The sequence below is a fragment of the Cervus canadensis genome, chromosome 12, assembly GCF_019320065.1.
Source record: "Cervus canadensis isolate Bull #8, Minnesota chromosome 12, ASM1932006v1, whole genome shotgun sequence".
NCBI classification, from domain to species: domain Eukaryota; kingdom Metazoa; phylum Chordata; class Mammalia; order Artiodactyla; family Cervidae; genus Cervus; species Cervus canadensis.
Window position 1 is genome coordinate 54165850 of NC_057397.1, and position 19469 is coordinate 54185318.

A 19469-nucleotide genomic window follows, 5' to 3' on the forward strand; every position below is an offset into this window, starting at 1 on the left:
AATAAGTGTAAATCTATGGCTGATTCATATCAAATGTATGACAAAACCCACTGAATGTTGTTAAGTAATTAAGCCTCCAACTAATAAAAAATTAAAAAAAAAAAAAAATAAAACACTGATGAAAGAAATCAAGAGGACACAAACAGATGGAGAAACATACCGTGTTCATGGATTGGAAGAATCAATATTGTCAAAATGGCTATTCTACCCAAAGCAATCTATAGATTCAATGCAATCCCTATCAAGCTACCAACGGTATTTTTCACAGAACTAGACCAAAGAATTTCACAATTTGTATGGAAATACAAAAAACCTCGAATAGCCAAAGTAATCTTGAGAAAGAAGAATGGAACTGGAGGAATCAACCTGCCTGACTTCAGACTCTACTACAAAGCCACAGTCATCAAGACAGTATGGTACTGGAACAAAGACAGAAATATAGATCAATGGAACAGAATAGAAAGCCCAGAGATAAATCCACGAACCTATGGACACCTTATCTTTGACAAAGGAGGCAAGGATATACAATGGAAAAAAGACAACCTCTTTAACAAGTGGTGCTGGGAAAACTGGTCAACCACTTGTAAAAGAATGAAACTAGAACACTTTCTAACACCATACACAAAAATAAACTCAAAATGGATTAAAGATCTAAATGTAAGACCAGAAACTATAAAACTCCTAGAGGAGAACATAGGCAAAACACTCTCCGACATAAATCACAGCAAGATCCTCTATGACCCACCTCCTAGAATATTGGAAATAAAAGCAAGACTTTGGACTTCTTGACTTCAGTGTTCGTTCCCTTGTTTTATTCTTTCCCTTTTGAGATTATGATCCTTTCGCAAGTAGTAATAATGTTCTGTTATGCAGATGGACATTTTAGGATGATATACCTACACTTACTAGTAGGTATCAAATTTTGTTTTACATCCCTTGTTATAGTCACATACCTTAGAATTAGTAAGAACAAACATTGTATGAACTTCCCAATGTTATTCAGAAACTGATTAATATAACAGTTCAAATGTACTGTGCATTTACAATTTGCCAGTTTCTATTTTGAGCACTTTAGATACATATACTCACTTGTTTATCCCTTTCAATAACTCTATGATATATATAGGTGCTTTCATTATCCCTATTTTAGAAAAATAACTTGCCCAAATCACATAGCAAATACTGAATACAGGTTTTGTAACAAAGAAATCAACTCTAGACTATACCATCCTAACAGGGAACTAAGTGAGATAATTATTTATATTAGTAATGACTGAAGCTACACCATTCATAATTTTTTATAGGAACCTACGTGAGTGACACAGCTAAGAGTTCATTGTCAGGTCTGATTGTAAGCCACCCTCCTTCCTCCCACCCTGTAATCTCATTGCCTTCTCTTATTTTTATATAGATCATTGGTATCCTCTCAGTTCTGTAAAAAAAGTTCTATAAATGTGCTTGGAAAAGGCATCCTTAGGACCATCACCCTTCCACATATATTTTGCTTTGTGGCTATAAAGTTTGGTGCTAATAGTGATAAGCTTAGCAAAAATTTTGCTCATTTTAATACTTCCAGAAATTCTAGCAAGGATAAGAAACTCAAGGCAAGTCTATGTAAAAACAAAACAAAATGTATAGCTATGTACGATATATGGATTAATCAATTAAATTGACCTATTTAGGCACTTAACAAAAACTATTAGTATGAATTATTAATTTTAGGCAGAGTGAAATTTGCAAGTATACACAGTTGTTATATAGTTGTTTTGACTGACATCATTCCCTGCCAAGAAAGAATGTCTGCAAAAGTTAGAAAAGTATTATCTTTTCAAATGTGACGTGGAAGCCAAAGGCAGTTTTCTAGGACTATTAAAATTTTCAAGCAGATAGAAAATGAGAATTAGATCCTTTATATATTTATTTTTTACTTTTTTTCATTATTAATGGCTTGTGGATATTTTCCACTCTGAATTTCCTTCAGTCCATGGTAGTAGGAAGCAGGATTTTTCCTTTGATTTCACAAGTTTCTAAAACCAAATGCACTGTAATCTGCTTAGTTTTATACAGTAAAACAAACCATTAAATAATAGCTCTGATTACTATAAAATATTTAAAAATTTGTTTCTGAATTTATAATTTCCCTAATTCTTGGAAAAGGACTATAACAAATGTGTTGAGCCTTTTTTATTTAAGTTTATGGAAAAATAATTAACACTCGCAAGGTTAATCATTCCAACTTATATGCAGCATAAAAGCATAAAAATTATGTGAATCAAATTTCCCCTTTTTGTTTGGGTTTAAATCATTATTATGTTAAAAGATTTTTAATGCTTGAAAGCTTTGACCTTGCCTGGGATAGGAGCCAGTTCAATCTGTTCTTGGATAGAGTTAAGCCCAAGTCATATGATCAATAAATGCAACAGTCATAGTAAATGTAGCAGGGTGCCTGCGTCTACAGGAAGGATGCCGCCAGATAGCACAGACCACACTATATTGGCAAAGGAACTTTTCAAGTCCTTTCATGTCTCAATTCTTTCAAAACCAACCACCTATCTTTTTGAACTTCTTTCATCTACTAAGCATAGGCTTTTTGTTTTTCTTCTGACTAAAAATCATGGTCTTTTGTGTGTGGCAGGTTGCTAGCACTAATCCAACTTCATATGAGCTTGGTAGCTCAGTCGTGTCTGACTCCTTGACCCATGGACTGTAACCCGCCAGGCTCCTCTGTCCGTGGGATTATCTAGGCAAGAATACTGGAGTGGGTTGCCATTTCCTCCTCCAGGGGATTTTTCCAACCCAGGGATCGAACCCTGCAGCTCCTGCATTGGCATTCTTTACCACTGAACCACCTGGGAAGCCCAACTTCATATGTATATGTGGACACATATATACATGTATATATATTACATAAATATCTATGTACACAATAGAAAGCATGCTTAGAAATTGGTACCAATATTATTAACAAGAATCTGGTCATTGTAATCATAAGGATAGTTTATTGAATTTCTATGTATTTGGCTTTATATGTTTTATATTATTCATAATAAATAATAAATTATATGAAATATATAATAGTAATCTGTTATGATATATGAGATATTATATACATAAAGTATATATGCAAAATATAAATACACATCACATATGTAAAATACATCTAAGAGATTAATGACAAAGCTTGTTAAATGCCAAACACTGTTCTGAAAACTATATGCATTAATTAATTTAATCCTTGCAAAAGATCTACAACATAGTTAGGGCTGAGATGGGACTTGAACACAGGTAATGTAGCTCCCAAGTCCATGCCCCTAACCAATATATCATTCCCTTCTATTGTGTCCATATTCACCAAAAAGCAGCTGTTACCTTTGCTGTTATTACTGAGTCCCAGTAAGAATTGTGGAGTGTAAATCTAACTTCTTAACTTCCCTGCACTTTAGCTTCCAAGGCAGTAATCAGCCTGGGTAACTTCTCTCTCCTCTGGGTTAACTTTCTTTGGGTCTTTACCTAAGAAGTGCTCCCAGCAAATCTTAACATTTGCAAGTTACTAGATACCTTTGTTTAAAAGGAAAGTTGTATTTTCTAAAATTAGCAAGTGATTTTTTAAAAAATCACTTTTTCAAAACTTTTTAAATGTATAGAATTTTATTAACATAGGCAATAGTAACCAAAAAAAACTGTAAAGAACAGTTTTCTCTACACAGTATATTTATAGTTGTGGTTATTCCTTTCCCTGAGTGTGTAAATGGACTTCATAGGTTTGCAAGAACATTTCGGCAAACTTTCAGGAGATCCGTATCCATTAGGAAATCAAAATCTGGGGGAAAAAATCTAAATTAACCAGTCAAGGCAGGGTAAAATTTAATTAAAACACAAGTGACATTAGTTTCCTCTAAGAAAATATCTCCTTGACATTTTCACTTACTCTTATCTGTTTTACCAGTAGAGTTCCACTTCGGCCGCTGTGTCAAATCACCAACAATGTCCTCTGTAAAATGAGCCATCTGGATTTTATTCTTATAGGAATCCTCTCTTCAAGGTCACTAATGGCTCCTTCATTTTAAATTTAAATGTGTATTTTCTTAATCTTTATTTATCTTGACTTCTCTGGAATATTTGACTAAGTTGATCACTCCCCAACTTGAAATCCATCCCCAACTTTCATTGCATTCCATTAATCAAGTTTTCCTGTTTTATCTTTCCTTATTGCATCTCTAGGTATTCAACAAATATTTTTTTAGTGCCTACTATAAGCTAGGCACTGCTCTAGACACTAGGGACAGTAGCAAATAAAATGAACCTGCCTACCTAAAGATTATTGATGTCTGTATTTTTCTCCATCAGTTGTATGTTTGTATTTTTCTCCATCAAAGCCCATTCTTGGGCCATCACCCCTCCCCATTATCTGTTTCCACTATTTTTTTTTTAACTTCTTTAGAAATCTGTCTTTATGCTATCAACTGCTGCTTTTAAGAAGATTACCGCCAGCATAATTTTGAACAAGAGATTCAAATCTTAAATTCAGTACTTGTTTTATTAATAATAACCATTGATAAGTTCTTGAAATACTTGAAGTCTGTTTTTCATTTGCAGAATGGACATAATAATCACACCTACATTGTAGGGCTGTTGTGAGATAAATTGGAAAACGCAGTAAAGTGTTTAAATTATTTAGCACTTAAAAGGCATTCTATTGTTATGACTATTCCTTTCTTAGTCCCTCATTCTCTTATCCTTATTCATTCTTGATCTGCCTATAATTGTATCATCTCTAATCAATAAACTCCCCCTTTTGGATGACTGTGCTCTCCTAAACATTAGTTTTCCAAAAACCATGGTCATTTCTCTTCTCACGTTAGCTCTATTCCTTAAATTTCTCATTTAGTTTGCTGATTCTATTATTCTTCAGGACACTGGAGTTGAAAATTGTGAATTCTTACTTCTCCTTATTTCTATGGGCGCAATCACTATTTAAACTTTTAGGTGTTTTGATGATATGATCCATATTTTGTTCATCAAAATATCACCAGTTGTATCATAGACTCAGTGCCCCAAAATGCTTATGGGGTGAAAAAACTGAATTAGAATTAAGGAAGACAAAAGACTAGATAGAGGTCATGTTGAGGACAAAGGGCAGGTGCATAGAAGCTAAGGAATTAGTAGAGGAAGAACTTAAGATAGGGAGGGGAATTTCACATTTGTAATCTTGGAGGGGAGTCAGTTCCTCGTGATGACGAGTGTATACTGATGGGCGGCTGTTGTCAAGTTAGGGGAAGAGTCCACAGGAGAGCATTCTGCCTGTTTTCATATGCTTGCAGTTAAGTATGTATCTCATAGCTCCCTTTACTCCGAGGAAACACAAGTACAATTTGTCCTTTGAATGACAGTTCTTGCCAATGTTTTCATACCCTTTTGCCGTTTGTGCTCAAAATTTAATGCCTCAGGGAAAACACTTGAGGTTTTTTCCTTTAATCAGGCTCTATGCCCACACAGCCTGCCTGCTGCTGTTGCCTCATATCTACACCTTTAGCCAGCTTCCAAATTGCATTAGTAGAAATGATTGCCAGGGGAATGATGCTCCCCATTGCTAAGCCCTTGAATAATCAAGCTGCCACATTCATGCTTCATCAGTTACAGTGATTGCTCTCTAAAGATAATCCTATTACAGATGTGTTTCTCTCCTTGGTGGGCTCTGGGGGAAATGAATCCATTTCTAAATAAATACCATTATATTTAGAATAATTGAAATAAGCTTAAGTCTTTGAAAGATTTGGATAACTTTTCCACATGCAAAAGAAAAGCTTCTCACAGTCAGAAGGAATATAGTATGTCATGTTCTCCTCATATTGTTCATGATGAAAATTCAAGCAAATAATGTGTTCTCCATATGCTGGGGACCAAATTTTGCCTCTAACGTTATACTGAACTGTCAAGAATAATTATTGTAGTATATAAGTGTATAGGAGTAAATATGCAATGAAATATGTAATAGCTAAATATATATGATTTTTAAAACACTATTTTCCCAAAACCTTTATTATTAGTATATTGTAATTTAATAAATTAAAGATAAAAATTTCAAATCTTATGTTTTAGCAGTAAAATGGTATGTAATTTTGGAAACTTTAGTAGCATTTTAAAAAATTGATTATACACAGTGCCTATTGCCTATTTGCCTTAACAAATTTTTAAAAATAATTTTTATAGTCTGCGACTGAGAGAGACAGTTTTCAGCTGACTGATTCCAAACTTTACAAGTAATTTATGCACATTTGATGGAATTTAATCAGAAACAACTTGGATATAGGAAGAAATAGCCAATATAATGTCTAAATTAATATTTTCAACATGGCAATTTTTATCATTTTTTTCTATAAGGCTATCCATCCTATTTCTGTTTTGAAACATATCTGATACCTGTTTCTCTACATCAGACATAATTTTCACTTGGCTTTATTTTTCTTTGTCAGGTATTTTGCAATATGGATCTCAATGGGGGAGGTTGGACTGTAATACAGCATCGTGAAGATGGAAGTCTAGATTTCCAAAGAGGTTGGAAAGAATATAAAATGGTAAGTTGGAAGAATTTACATAGTTTTTGACATTTTATAGTGAGATTTTCTTCACTACACTGTGTGATAAGCCCTTGTATTTTTAGATGTCTTTTAAAAAATAGAATGATACATTTAAAAAATAAAATGACACATTCCTGACATTATTCTCATTAAACACAAAGCACTCATAAATCTTTTTCAATAAATGATTTCCATGTGTACATCAGAAAGAAAAATATATTACTGAAATCATTTAGCAAACTATTATATACTGTCTGAATTTGTTCCTGATTGAATGCGGGTGGAGGAAGCTAGAATTTGGACCCAGTCTGGGATACATGAGCCAGGACAAGAGAAGTGTGGGCTGTGGAGCAGAACTGGTGGGCACCATCAATGACTTGACTCAAGTGGCTGGCAAGCTGTTGCTGGCTATGGACTGAAAACTCCTCCATGTGGCTAGGGTGGGCTTCCCCCAGTATAGTGATCCAGGGTCATCAGATTTATTGTGTGGCAGTTGACATCCTTCAAGCACAAAAATAGAAGCTTCCAAGTCTTTTAAGATTTATTAAACCCAGAAATGGCAAGTCACTTCTACTGTATTCTTTTAGTTAAAGTTGATGACAGGGCCAGTCCAGATTCAAAGTAAGACAAGTAAACAAGGGTATGAACTGTGAGATATGATTGAGGTCTCCAGAATAACAGTAGATATCATCATTACCATCATCACCATCATCATAGCTACCCTTTCAGTATTTTTATGAACAAGTCTCATACATAAATTCTTATCTAATTTTTATATCAAATGTATTAGTTAATACTGTCCCCATTTTAAGAGGAAACTGAGCACGTTGGGAGATCAACCAGTAGATGGTTGAAATAATCCATAATCCAATAATCACATGCTAAGTGACTTCAGTCATGTCTGACTCTGTGCGACCCCATAGACGGCAGCCCACCAGACTCCCCCGTCCCTGGGATTCTCCAGGCAAGAACACTGGAGTGGGTTGCCATTTCCTTCTCCAATGCGTGAAAGTGAAAACTGAAAGTGAAGTCACTCAGTCGTGTCTAACTCTTAGCGACCCCATGGACCACAGCCTACCAGGCTCCTCCATCCATGGGATTCTCCAGGCAAGAGTACTGGACTGAGGTGCCATTGCCTTCTCTGAATAATCACATAGTGCCTACAATATTAACTGTTAAAATCTGCTGACAAATTATCAAGAAACAGTAATGGAAGAGGATTTCCTTTTGCAGATTAATCTCATCTTTTACAGATAAATGTTCCAGGTAATTCTTGTCTTGACAAATTTTTGACAAATTCTCGTCTCAGAAGGTAAAGAAAGAGATAAAGAGAAATACTGTACTAACCTAAGTTCTGCCTTGATATTCATGTTGAAAATATGTAAAAACTGTGGTTTGCTCATCAACATTGCAGTTTACCCATTAGTAGGTTAGTAATTGACCAAACATCAGTAGACAAAGGGTTTTAAGAAATGAAGGAAAGTGTCTACTTGTGTCTCTTTATCTACAGTATGTTTTTATCAGATTTAACTCTGAAAGTAAGTTAATAAAGTTTGGAGTTACACAAAATTGGAATCTTGATATCTTCAATAATCCATAAACTCAAGATAGAAAGGTAGGCTAAAGCCAACAAGATAGAGTTCTACAAAGATAAATGTGAAGTCTTTCAACCTAAACCAAAAATATACAAGATTAACTGTGAGAATTTAGAATAAAGATGATGTTACTGAGCAAGGGCTCAATGCCCAAGAAGCCAATACTATGGCACAGACTTTTGAGAAAAGAAAGAGCTTTTATTTTGAGGTCAACTGGAAAGGAGACAGGAGGCAAGGCTCTCAAATCTCCACAATCCAGAGATCAGGGTGAAATTTAAAGGACTAGGGGAATGTCATACTTATAGACTGATTGGCTAGTCTTGAATCAGTCCATACAAGCTGCAGAACCCAAGTTTTATTTATTAAAAGATTTCTTGTTTTGTAGAGTCCTCCAGAGGCAACAATTCAATCCTTTGGTTCTGTAGATTGAATGTTCTTAGTTCTGGAGTCAGCCTGGAGATGACTTCCTGTCCACACATGCACAGTTCTAGTCATCACTCTGCCACTTAAAAGTGGAGTGATTTTTAGCAAATCATTTAACCCATACCTTAACTTTCTCGCTTGTTAGGAGGGAACATTGCTAATAGTACCTCATTTGCCTTGCCAGGGATATTGTGAGGATTAGCTATAAGTAAAGCACTTGGCACATTGAATTGTCTGTAAACTATAGGTATTATTATTATCCGAGATTAAAACATCAAACACTGCAAATGTTTTCTTAACTCTGGCAAAAATATTATTTTGAAGATCATCTTGAGTCATGATTATTTTCACTACTAAAATAAGTTTTGAAGAAGTTATCTGAGAATTAGACTATAGCTATAGATTCTGGAAAGTCTGAAATATATTATTATTATTACTAACGATAAAATAAACTTTAATATAAAGTTGTCATCACAGTGACTTTCCAAAATGGTGACGTACAAGCTGTAATTATCTGTTGCCTTGGCAAACTAGGTATATTAAGTAAGAAAGATTGACATACGAAGAATGTCATTGATTAATGTCTTATAAGCATTTGTCAAGTGTATACATTTAAGCAAGTTTTTTCATTGTTGGAATGGGGCTGAATTATTCTTTAATCATAGCTTTTGTGAAGTTTTCTCCTCTCCCTTTCTCAGGGGAGATAGAAAGACTATCTTTTATTCAAACTAGAAAAATTTATCAGCTTAGTGTCAATTCTACACAGTTAGAAATGAGATAAACTCTAAAATTTTGAAACGTTTTGGCAAAAATGAGTCTGATGACTTTTTTTTTGTTTTGTTTTAATTAAAAAAAAGCTGTGGTACATATACACAATGGAATATTACTCAGCCATTAAAAAGAATACTTTTGAATCAGTTCTAATGAGGTGGATGAAACTGGAGCCTATTATACAGAGTGAAGTAAGTCAGAAGGAAAAACACCAATACAGTATACTAACGCATATATATGGAATTTAGAAAGATGGTAATGATAATACTATATTTGAGACAGCAAAAGAGACACAGATGTATAGAACAATGTTTGGGACTCTGTGGGAGATGGCAAGGGTGGGATGATTTGAGAGAAGAGCACTGAAGCATGTATATTATCAAATGTGAAACAGATCACCAGTCCAGGTTCGATGCATGAGACAAGGTGCTCAGGGCTGGTGCGCTGGGATGACCCAGAGGGATGGGATGGGGAGGGAGGTGGGAGGGGGGTTCAGGATGGGGGACACATGTACACCCATGGCTGATTCACTTCAATGTATGGCACAAACCATTACAATATTGTAAAGTAATTAGCTTCCAATTAAAATAAATAAATAAAAAAGAATTTATCATATGTTATAATTTGGTTAACTATCACCAAAACACATGGTATAGTGTTTCCGTTGTTTCCTCCAGAGCTTGTCTTTCACCTGCAGACAAAGCAACATGACTCCGTGAAGAGTGGGCATAGACTCTTTATGCCCACTCTTATCAGTCACACCCACTTCTGTTCCCTGAATCAGAACTGGCTGCTGGGTGTACATCCTTTGGGAAAAAGAACTTGACGTGTACCACTTACTCCTTAATCTTCACTGTTCTGTTATATACAATAAGATGATTCACTTCCTTCTCAAGCACTGAGTGTAGAGCTAAAATTTCACCCCTCCTTCCTTTCTGCCTTTCCTCTCTCCTTCCCTTTTTACTGGTTGATACCTGTGGGCTTTCTCTTGCTTCATAAGGTCTCCAGAACAATATGTTAAAATTATCAACACATGAAATACAAATGTATAATTATTATTTTTAAACCTCTCTCACCATGGAAGACTTGCAGTTTATTTGATTCTTAACGTTGGCTTTAAGACTACAAAATCTTTTACCTAAGCTTTGTTTTCACTTAAAACTTCCTTATGAGGAGATTCAGCAAAATCTGGTTTATGGATTTGTAAAGATGTTTGCCAAGGGGGAAGTCTGGAGTGGGCTTTTTTAATGAGGCACTTAGGGAACAACATTAACTCCTTCAAGCCTTGAGAATACCAATTAGTGGCCTATGGCAATAACACTTATCAGCAGTACTTTTGCATATACAGCCCAATCAAGCTAGGGTTCCAACAAACAGTACCCCTGTGGCCTAACTTTATAGAAGGTAGTGACTAATGCCCTGGAGACAACCTGTCTTTGTATTGAAAACATTTAGCTCCATAAACAGTGCTTCCTATTTACACAAATATTTCATTCTAAGCACCGTACCTTCTGGGAGTTCTTTGTTTCTGGAAAGGAATCAAGAGCACATTTTCAACTTCATTTTATCATATTCAGATTAAAAGGAGAAAAATAAATATCAGAAATTTAAAATGCTGAAATATTCATCTTTTGATCTTTTTTGGGCTATCTCAGTAGTTAGAGGAGATGCACAATTGAATTGTATATTAAGCACCTTTGGAAAGCCACAACTCAGTAACCCTGACTTCTTATCTGTTTTCTTTGATCATTTTATGAAAAGAGATGAAACCTACAGGGTACATAGACTGTGTCTGGTTTCAATTGTGTTTAAGCCATAAAAAGTCAAGACTTCCTATGAATATTATCAGACAAAACAAAGTATCAGAGACAATTATTTTATTAACTTGGAAAAATATGAATCAAAACTGAACATTTTTGCAAATTTTGGCAAAAACTAATGAATATTAGTCTATTCTCTGTGTGCTTTTTTTAAAAAAGCAAAATGTGGTTTATAAGGCCAATTTTAAGTCAGCATTAGTTTAAGCTAAATTCCAGGGTCTTTTGCCTTTTATTAAAGAGCTAAAGGAGAAATAACATTGATAAACAATCTATCTGAATTATGATATCAGAATCATGATATGTGATTTTTTAAATTATGTGATTATGATTGGCAGGGTATGGTATAGCACCCTTGGATTTTATTTATAATAAAGAACAAGTTCTGTTTTTATTACTATTGCTTGTTCAACAGACTTACTGCTTTTTCAGTGTCAACACTGAATTTTGTATAAGACTTTACTTTCATTTTTATGACTGTTGCAAGCTATTTGGAGTAAAATATAAAACCTGTGGTAAGCTGTTAGGTATACAATAATATGTAAATCATTTCTTTGCTTGTTTGTGCATTGTTCATCTCTGTATTTCCAGAAAAAATATGAATTTTTTTCAAGGACACTCCCATAATATACAATCAACCCTTAACTCCTAATATCTTCAATATGAAGATGAAGTTTAGTTTTATGCCAGCCTTTTTTTTCCCATGTACCTATTAGAGAATTTGATCTGGTGAATTTATTATTTCTCATTTGCATTCAGAATAGCTATTCTACAGTATAATCCTATGGTTCTCCACCTTTAGTGCACAGCATACTTACCTGAGGAGCTTTTAAATGTATAGATCTCTAAGACCACCCCAGACATACTATGTCAGAACCTCCATATGGGAACCAACCAAGTCATCTATAGTTTGAAAAAGCTCCACAGCTGTTTCTGATATGCACTGCCAGTTGAAAGCAAATGTCAGAACTATCAAGTTATTAGCATGGGTTTAAGATCTCAAAAATTTCTTTTTTAGATCCTAAAACTTATGAGATATAGTGAGAAAGGAATTAAAAAAAATAGAACCAAGGTAGAGTTAAAAAAGACAACCTCTCTTTAGCAATAGGAAAGCAGAAACAAGAGTAAGAAGATAATCTGTAGACATAAACTATTGTTTCTGTCATAGCTTAGCCCCTGTTGCAACCAGTTGGTTTAAACTTCTTATTTAATAATTAACTTCTTGGGTTAAAATAAAAGTACTCATTTGTATTAACCAATACTCAACTTATCTTAAGAATACATTAGTTCCTAGCATCTGAAAACCATTTAAAGCATCGATTCAATATCTCCTTATTACATTTCAGGCTAAAAAATAAAATAAAATAAATTTCAGGCTAAGACAAGACCTAGGATTTCTCATACAGAGTGCAAAAGAACCTGCCTAATGCTCTATAGCTTATAGTCTCTTGGGACAGAGACAGATAATCAGAAAATTACTATATATTGTGATATATCCTATAATTATAATAGAAACTAGATTTTTGTTAAGTACTCCTCATGCATCAACACTGAGATAAATGTTTTGAGTATATTATCTCACTTCTTTCTCACAACATTATATATGGAAATATTTTAAATCCTTATTTTGCATATAAGGAAACTAAGACTCAAAAGTAAGAGCAAGTATGGCTGAGCAAGACTTCCAATTGAAGCCAGAGGTAGGGAGTAGAAGTTGTTTAATCAAAGCTCTCTTTGTGACTAGGTGTCAGATTCATGGGATTCATGGTTGCCTAATAGACTATCCAATAGACAGTTTACTAAATTAGGAACCCATTTTCCCTTCTTTCTTGAATTTTTTCATCTTTATGATGAAATGGTTATTTCTGCATCATTGCACTTAGCTATTAGAAGGTTTCCTCCTACATTCTAACAGAGAGATTGATTGATTGTGTTAGATTGATTCCTAACACATTGATTCCTTGCAGCCAATAGAGCAGATATTTAGAAAGTTTTCCGGAAAGGTGCATAAATAAAATTTTGTTTTATCAAAGCAAATTTCAGTGCTTTCTCTTCAGTTGTTTACTCCTCTATCTTCAGTCACAAAAAGCAAACTGTTTAGGAATGGTTATTAGCCTCCACTTAGAGGGGGCACAAGCTTGCATGCCAAGCTGGGAACGGAGGCTCATGGAGGAATTACACAAATGTTCTTCCTTTCTGGATCACTGTGCTTTTCTCTAGGAAGGCTGGAGAGCTTTTATTTCCTTGCAATTGTTTCAACAGCATGGATGTATTTGACCTAAAACTTCACACTTCATCATCCCTACCTTCCTTATTCACATTTAGTATAATTACTGAATCTCTTCTAACTGACCACACAAAAGAGGGTGTATATAGAGTTTTGGCATGTCTGAGCTGAAAGGAAATACAAGGAGAATCCCAACGCCTTCTTTTTCTTCCCAGTGGCTTCTGCAACTGAGAATGTGCTAATTTTCAGTCCCCTGTAACTTTCTGCTTTGCTTACTCATTGGAGAAGGTAAGTTTCACTCTTCTCCATGGTATATAGCACCAGTTGCCCTGAGAATGTGTAAAATTCTTAGCACATTTTAAATTAAGATTTCCTGCCACTGTGGAACTCTTGCAACCTGTGACTTGAGCATCTTAAGAACAGAGAAGAAAGGAGACCCTAGAGTATGGACTTCAATAGATCCTACATCTGTACTCTGGGCTACAGGGAGATGATCTTAGGGGATGCATGTACTCACTGCAATTTGGACAAAATGTGTTTAGTTAATCAAAAACTAATTTAAATTGAGATACATATATACAACTAAGTTAAAAGTGTACATACATATGTAATGCTAATACATTTCATTGAAAATACATTCATTTGCCCACATTTTTTAAATGGAGGCTCAAAGCTTAGAATTCTGAATTAGAGATTCTTTCATAAAACTTTCCCTTAATCAAATGCATCAAATATTTAGCTTCTGTTTTTGTTTTTGTTTTTTTTTTTAACTAGAGCAAGTAAGGCATATGAAAAGCAATGTATGTTAAAAGTCCTCTAAAGTTTTATTATTTTCCTCAGTCTTTTAAGATTGTTGCAACAACTTATAGTTCAAGAGAATTATGATTTGCTTTCATAGAGCAAATCTAAACATCTAAATTAGTTTTTACCAAAAACAAAACACAATTCCTCTTTCCTGACTAATATTTAACCTATTTACATGACGTTATAAATCTTATCATTGCCATAAGAGAACTGGCATAAACGAGTTTGAGACCAAACACAATTGGTCTTTGGTAAGTAACTCAGTTGGCAGATGGGAGTGCACAACTGTATTTAATACTTTTAGTGTGCTCTGGGTATTAATATACTTTAAAGAAGAAACGGAAAATACTGCTTCATGTAAGCTGGTTAAAGGAGAAATCATTTAAGAACATTTCTACTAGAGTTGTCATTCTGTAATGTTGATATACATTAAATTTTAAAAGAAATAAATATTTTTCTAATTCTATCCTCTGTATTGAGGAAATAAGAATTGTTGCATGAAACAGGGCACCCAAAGCTGATGCTCTGGGACAACTCAGGGGGATGGTGTGGGGAGGGAGGTGGGAGGAGGGTTCAGGATGGTGGGACACATGTACACCCTTGGCTGATACATGTCGATGTATGGCAAAAACCACACAGTACTGTAAAGTAATTAGCCTCCATTTAAAATAAATAATTTAAAAAAAGAATTGCTGTGATTTTTCAGTACTTCCCTCATTATTCATACAAATAGAATAAGACCCTTTATTAGTGAATACCTAGGTGAACCAGAATGTTTCTTTCTGCAGCATCAAAGTATATCATGTGATTACTAGGCACCTCCAAGTTTTCCAAGTATCAAAGTGCACAAGATAAATGCAGTTTCTTCAGATTCAGATTTATGGACTTGTCTCAGATACTTTGATTCAGGTTGGAGCCAGCCAGCAATATTTGTTTTCAACTAGTGCTCCAGTGATTATGATTCAGTTGGTCACTTTAAGAAACACCCTTGAGATTCAACCAAATTACCTACAAGAATTAAGTTTAAAGGTTATTTTTCTGAATTCAACTGCAGACTACTATAGTCTTTTGTTTTCTTCCTTCCTGCCTTTCTTCCATTTTCTTTGAACTTCAGTAAAGTTTATGGAGTGCCCAGTGTATGCCAGCATTCTACTAGTCTTTGAGGATTCACAAATACAACACAACTTCTGTCCTCAAGGAGCTCATAGTCTGGTTGGTAAAACATGTAGATCAGGAATTATACTGAACTTCAAGTTTTACCAAGGGATACTTTCTGAGGCAGTTGTGAATACCCAAAATCTAGAGCACCAGTAATCTCCTAGGGTTTTTAATTTTCCTATTATTAACATAACCAGCATTAAAAGTTAGCTTTCTTTTATGTACTACTACTTTTATCCCACAAACAAAACTGTTTTGAACACTTAGTAGCAATGGCTGGGGTTGCCTTAAGAGAACAGTGGAACCTTGTTGAGATTCAGATTTGGAGCCTCCAGCTAGATTCCCTCACTAGCTCTTAAGTGTCACCATTCTACCTCCAAATCCTAATCTATGGGTGTGATGTATTTAAGTGACTGAAGTCCTGGATTTACAGATTTGCTTATTATTACTTAAAAATGAAAATGTTAAAAGCTATAGAAGTTAAGGGTCTAGTAATCTGTTTGTTACTATCTAACATAATTTGACTGTGAATAATAATAACATAAAACAGTAATAGTATAGTTAAATAACTTCTGATGATACTCATTGAAAAATATTTAAACTATGTTGAAAATATTCCATTAACTCATATGTAAGAACTATTTTCAAAAGCAGGTTGTGATTGAGAAGCATTTACTGGGTAAACCTATTAACCAGATTCATTTAATTCAAAAAATCTCATCTACACAGATTTGAATATCATATTTTTACTGTATTAAGAATTACTCTAATGAACCTTGGAGAGGAACATAGCAGAAAAATACTGAGTGAGTAACTGAAGAAAATGTATAAAAATATGAAAGAACCATCTTTTAAAGAATGTTTTATTATTGTTTAGAACATAATATTAAACTTGAAAAGATCTCTGTGAATTAACAGCTGCATCTCTGTCTTCTTTTGCAGGGTTTTGGAAATCCCTCTGGTGAATATTGGTTGGGGAATGAGTTTATTTTTGCCATAACCAGTCAGAGGCAGTACACTCTAAGAATTGAGTTATTGGACTGGGAAGGAAACCGAGCCTATTCACAATACGACAGATTCCACATAGGAAATGAGAAGCAGAACTACAGGTAAATCTTTCTTGGGTGTGGTGTTCAACTGCCTCATGCCTAGTCATTTCAGAATTTTAGTAGAAAAGTGTGGAAAATAAAGAAATGATCCTTCAAAATGAAAATCAGTCTGTTTTGGCCTATGACAGAGAGATACAAAAAGCCCTGTAAAGTCTTGTTCAAAACTTTAAATTTCAGTTTTCACAGACCGATTATTTTGATGTTGGCTCAAATTCTAGAGATAGGGAATTAATTCAAGTGTGATATTATTATTTTTATTTTCATTATTGCTGTCATTGTTATGAAGGTGCAGTGAATTCATACATATAAAACTGATGACAGAGAATTGACTCAAACTCAGGGGCTTGAAATAAATACTATTTTCTACCAGATTTTTTCCTTGCACTTTCTTTATTTACCTTTCTTAAATTATTTTTTACATTATCTTGAAGGTGACAAAAGAGGGGTAAAATTTTATGATTGAGTGATTTACATGAAAAATAAGGTGAGGCATAATTTAGAATTTTTTGGTTAAAATGTGAAAGACAAAAGTAACTCCAACTAATAACATCAATATACACAACATGTCATGTTTTTTTATATCATTGCAGATATAAAGATAGACAGACTATATCCTTAATTGTTAATATCTCAGATTTTTTTTTCAAGGAACAGCTTGTACACTAGGAAAAAAAATGGCTAAGCAAGTAATGCAGGGCAATAAATTTATTTCACAAACACTGCATTGCTTCTATCTTCTAGGAACTCTACTAGGCACTGGAAAATTTGCAGTCAGTGATGAGAGCACTAGTCTCCCAGACCTCACAGTTTATCTTGTTACAATTTAGGTCACTAAATAACTGGTTGGCCTTCCTTGAGACCAGGAAGTATATTTCTGTTACTTTTATATCACTACCCATAAAGGCAATACTTGGCACAGAGCAGGTCCTTAATAATTACGTGTGACTCAGTTCTGTAAATTAAATAAATAGTAAATTAGAGTTGCAGTGATTTTAAACTCTTGATATTGTGGCTATTCTACGCTGGTCTTGGAAACATGAGTGTATACATTAAAGAGTCGGCACACTGCTTCAAGCAAAATGCAGTGACAGCAACCAAGGCCTGATGCTTGTATTCCTACCTGTGTGGCCATCTCCTCATAGTTCAACTGTTTCTGCTGCTTGTTTATATTTCTGAGACATACCATCCTTCAGGAGTTTAAATCTATAGCTCTTTTATAAATGCATCTCATTTTATTTTAATAGATTACGTATGGGATTCAATCCTTGGAGACATAATAATCATTTTCTTAACAAACAATGATGATATCACTACAACAGAAGATGTGAAATTGATCCAAGGAGTTGATAGTCTCATGGTGGGGACTGAGGGTGTGCATATGGCAACTTAAGAAACAAAAGAAAAGACATTTATAAAATCCAATGGAGTGTGAGAAGAAATGTTTCCAAGGAGGTCAATATTTTGAGAGTTTTATAACAAGAAAAACCACTGTAAAACATCAGGGATACTCTTGTGTAAATGTTTTGAGTTGAAACTTGAAACGATATGAAACTTGGCTAATGTCAGACAGACTGACAATAGGACTAGCAAATAATTAGTCTAGTCTTTTTCTAGGCTCCTGAAGAATTTGCTTTGGTTCTTTTCCAAAACGTCTCTCAGTTTGTGTGTGTGTGTGTGTGTGTGTGTGTGTGAGAGCATGCTTATGAGGATGGGGTGGTATTAAGGGTACAGGGTTAGGGGTGTTGGAGGCCTCTGCAGTAGGCTTCAGGGTGTGTAGTGTGACTGTCACTCTGGCATCTGCTTGAGGAAGGCATGCTTCCTCCTCTCCCAGGCCCACTGCCCTCACTGAGCGTTTCTCGGTCCTTGAGCATCTTTGTAATTCTGATTTTGACCCAAATGATGCAGATCTGTGATCAGAAAGTTAAAGTGAGGCGTACACTCTGAGATCCCCATTTTTGTCTGTTGAGAGAATTGTGAACCTTGAGAATCAGAATTACAAATCCAGAAGGAACTTAATCATTTAATTCCAAACCTTTGGTTTTAAATAAAACAAAGCTGAGTTTCAAATCTACAAAATCTACAGTTTAAATCTACAAAAATCTACAGTATTTTTGCCCAAGGAAGGAGCAAGACTTAAACATGGGATGTTTGACTCCTGCTGGTTCCGTGTAATTTCCACTCTGTAATGCTACTGTAATAATGCTGGTGGCTCTGGCCCTCTTTCCTGCCAAGACCGAGCAGAAAACAGATCTGTAATCATCACCTTCTTATGCAGTTAAATATTAAGATTCACATTGGCATCAACTGAGAAATTAAAGCTCATTAAAACATAGTGCCTGTTCTGGTGAAAGCTTAGTTGAAATAAGCACACTATAAACTGGCATTATTATTCACTCTTTTAAAGAAAATCAAACAGAAGCTTGAAAAGAGAACCTCTCCACCTGTCTCCTCACTCATGCCCCGCACTGATTCTCCAAGTCCAGTAACACCACGGGTGGCCTCAAGTCGGGACTCCAGATGTCCAGCTTTGCTTACGGTGCATCTTCTGTGCTTGTTTCTCTTCTATCTGAATTAGGATGCCTCGCTGTGATAAATTCTTAAAGGAATTAATGCACTTATATATAAGTATTTTATAATTTATTAAATTATTTTTAGTACTATAATCATTTAATCCTTACAATGACTTTTGAGCCAGGTACTGTTAGATACATACAAAGATGAAGAAACTTGGATGAGGCTTTGGAAAATTGACCTGCTCAAATTCAACGAAATTTCAACTAAAATCAAAACTATGAAATTCATGATAGGTTTTTGTTTTCTATTTTTGCATTTTCTATATTTTTTCCTCTTTGAAATTAAATTCAGAAATTTTTTAGTTTTCTTTTTTAAAGTATTTTGTCTTAATAGTAATTGTATTTGGAAAATTCTTATAATAGTTGTGGTCACACTGTATAAACCAAAAAAAAAAAAAAAGGTTAAATATCTTT

General features: G+C 34.5%; 1 protein-coding gene across 2 annotated transcripts in view; it reads left to right on the forward strand.

Moving 5' to 3' along the window:
- The window catches only part of ANGPT1 (angiopoietin 1), a 300904-nt gene that overhangs the window by 240289 nt on the left and 41146 nt on the right, over positions 1–19469 (forward strand). For both annotated transcript variants that reach the window (XM_043483702.1, XM_043483704.1), the window contains exons 6-7: positions 6474–6575; positions 16316–16482. In XM_043483702.1, the coding sequence (XP_043339637.1) occupies positions 6474–6575; positions 16316–16482 (269 nt within the window). The remainder of the gene's footprint in view (positions 1–6473; positions 6576–16315; positions 16483–19469) is intronic.